Consider the following 2,290-nt stretch of genomic DNA (forward strand, 5'->3'; position numbering starts at 1 on the left):
GTAACAGCTGTCCCCCCGCTTCCCCGGCTCGGGGGGGGCGGTGGCGGCGAATCCCGGCCGAGACCTTCCCCACCCCCCAACATGGCGGCGGCGACCGCGGGGGGCGGGGCCTCGCCGGGGGGCGGGGCCTCGCTGGAGGAGGAGTGCGAGGTTGTGCGCGTGCGCGTCAAGGTGAGGGGCGGGGCTTCGCGGTGGGCGGGGCTTCATGGTGGGCGGGGCTTTGTGGTGGGGTCTGCGAGGTGTTAAGGAGGTGGCTCTGCGTGTGTCATGTGACCACCAGCAGCCAATCAGCTTCGAGGAAAGGGGCGTGGCCACACTTGATGTGAAAAAGTTGGGAAGTTTCCCGCTTTTTTGGGGTCACGTGATGTGCGGCAGCCAATCAGCAGCGGAGGGGGCGCGCGCTGTTGCCATGGGGACGGGAGAGCGCCGCCATCTTGGTTTGCCCTGAGGGGCCGGGGATCTCCGGGAAATGGGGGAGCCCTGGGAACCAACCGGGAGCAACTGGGACTAACTGGGATCAACTGGGACCAACTGGGACGAACCGGGAGCAACTGGGACCAACCGGGAGCAAACTGGGACCAACTGGGACCAAACTGGGACCAAACTGGGACCAATTGGGACTCCCTGAGGGCCCTCTGGGACCACTTGGGACCACTCAGGGACCCTCCATAACCATAACCCCTGGGGACCTTCTGGGATCAACTGGGACCAAATGGGGACCAAACAGGACCAACTGGGACCCCCCTGGTGACCCTCTGGGACCACTTGGGACCACTCAGGGACCCTCCAAGACCAACTGGGGCTATCCAGGGACCCTCCATAACCGTAACCCCCGGGGACCCTCTGGGATCAACTGGGACCAAATGGGGACCAAACAGGACCCCCCAGGGACCCTCCAGGACCCCCGGGGACCCCCTGGGGAGCCTCCGGGGCCAACCAGGAAGCCCCGGGACCAACTGGGGACCCTCTGGGACCAACCAAAACCCCCCTTGGGGACCCTTTGGGACCAAACGGGACACACTGGGACCCCCTGGGGGAACCTCCGGGGACCCTCTGGGACCAACTGGGACCAACCGGGACCCCCTGGGGACCAACTGGGACCAAATGGGGACCAAACAGGACCCCCCAGGGACCGTCCAGGACCTCTCGGGGACCCTCTGGGACCAACTGGGACCCTCTGGGACCAACTGGGACCCCCCAGAACCCCCTGAGGACCCTCTGGGACCACTTGGGACCACCCAGGGACCCTCTGGGATCCCCCAGAATCCCCCGGGGACCCTCCAGGACCAACTGGGACTATCCAGGGATCCTCCATAACCAAACGGGACCCCCTGGGGACCCTCTGGGACCACTTGGGACCACCCAGGGACCCTCTGGGATCCCCCAGAATCCCCCGGGGACCCTCCAGGACCAACTGGGGACCCTCTGGGATCAACTGGGACCAAATGGGGACCAAACAGGACCCCCCAGGGATCCTCTGGGACCAACCAGGACCCTCTGGGACCAACTGGGCCTATCCAGGGACCCTCCATAACCAAACGGGACCCCCCGGGCATCCTTTGGGACCAAACGGGGACCAAACAGGACCAACTGGGGCTCCCTGGTGACCCTTTGGGACCATCTGGGACCCCTCGGGGACCCTCTGGGATCAACTGGGACCAAATGGGACCCCCCAGGGATCCTCCAGGATCCCCTGGGGACCTTCTGGGACCAAACAGGACCCTCTGGGACAACCCAGGGACCCTCTGGGACCACTTGGGACCACCTGGAACCCTTTGGGACCAAACGGGGACCAAACTGGACCAACTGGGACCCCCTGGGGACCCTCTGGGACCAACCGGAACCCCCCAGGGACCCTCTGAGACCAACTGGGACCATCCAGTGACCCTCTGTAACCAAACGGGACCCCCTGGGGGAACCTCCGGGACCAACTGGGACCCCCCAGGGACCAACTGGGGACCCTCTGGGACCCCCTGGGGATCTCCGGGACCAACTGGGGCCAACCGGGACCCTTTGGGACCAAATGGGGACCAAACGGGACCAACTGGGACCCCCCTGGGGACCTTCTGGCACCAACCAGAACCAACTGGGACCCCTCAAGGACCCTCTGAGACCAACTGGGACTCTCTGGGAGCAATTAGGACCCCCCAGGATTCCCCGGTCTCTCTAATGGGGTCCCCCCGATTCTCCCCCCGCAGAAGAGCGAGGGGCAGCAGCCGCCCGAGTTCCGTTCCTTCGCCGTGGACCCCCAGATCACCTCTCTGGACGTTCTGCAGCACATCCTGGCCCG

General features: G+C 65.5%; 1 protein-coding gene across 1 annotated transcript in view; it reads left to right on the forward strand.

The window, feature by feature from the left end:
- Positions 1-6: 6 nt before the first annotated feature.
- LOC130587425 (TBC1 domain family member 25-like) overlaps positions 7-2,290 on the forward strand; it is an 11,138-nt gene continuing 8,854 nt past the window's right edge. Inside the window, exons 1-2 of the mRNA XM_057388396.1 lie at positions 7-171; positions 2,199-2,285. Of these exons, the coding sequence (XP_057244379.1) occupies positions 82-171; positions 2,199-2,285 (177 nt within the window). The 5' untranslated portion in view covers positions 7-81. The remainder of the gene's footprint in view (positions 172-2,198; positions 2,286-2,290) is intronic.

Source organism: Malurus melanocephalus, unplaced genomic scaffold, assembly GCF_030028575.1.
Source record: "Malurus melanocephalus ecotype Western Australia unplaced genomic scaffold, MMel_1.1 scaffold_1898, whole genome shotgun sequence".
NCBI classification, from domain to species: Eukaryota; Metazoa; Chordata; class Aves; order Passeriformes; family Maluridae; genus Malurus; species Malurus melanocephalus.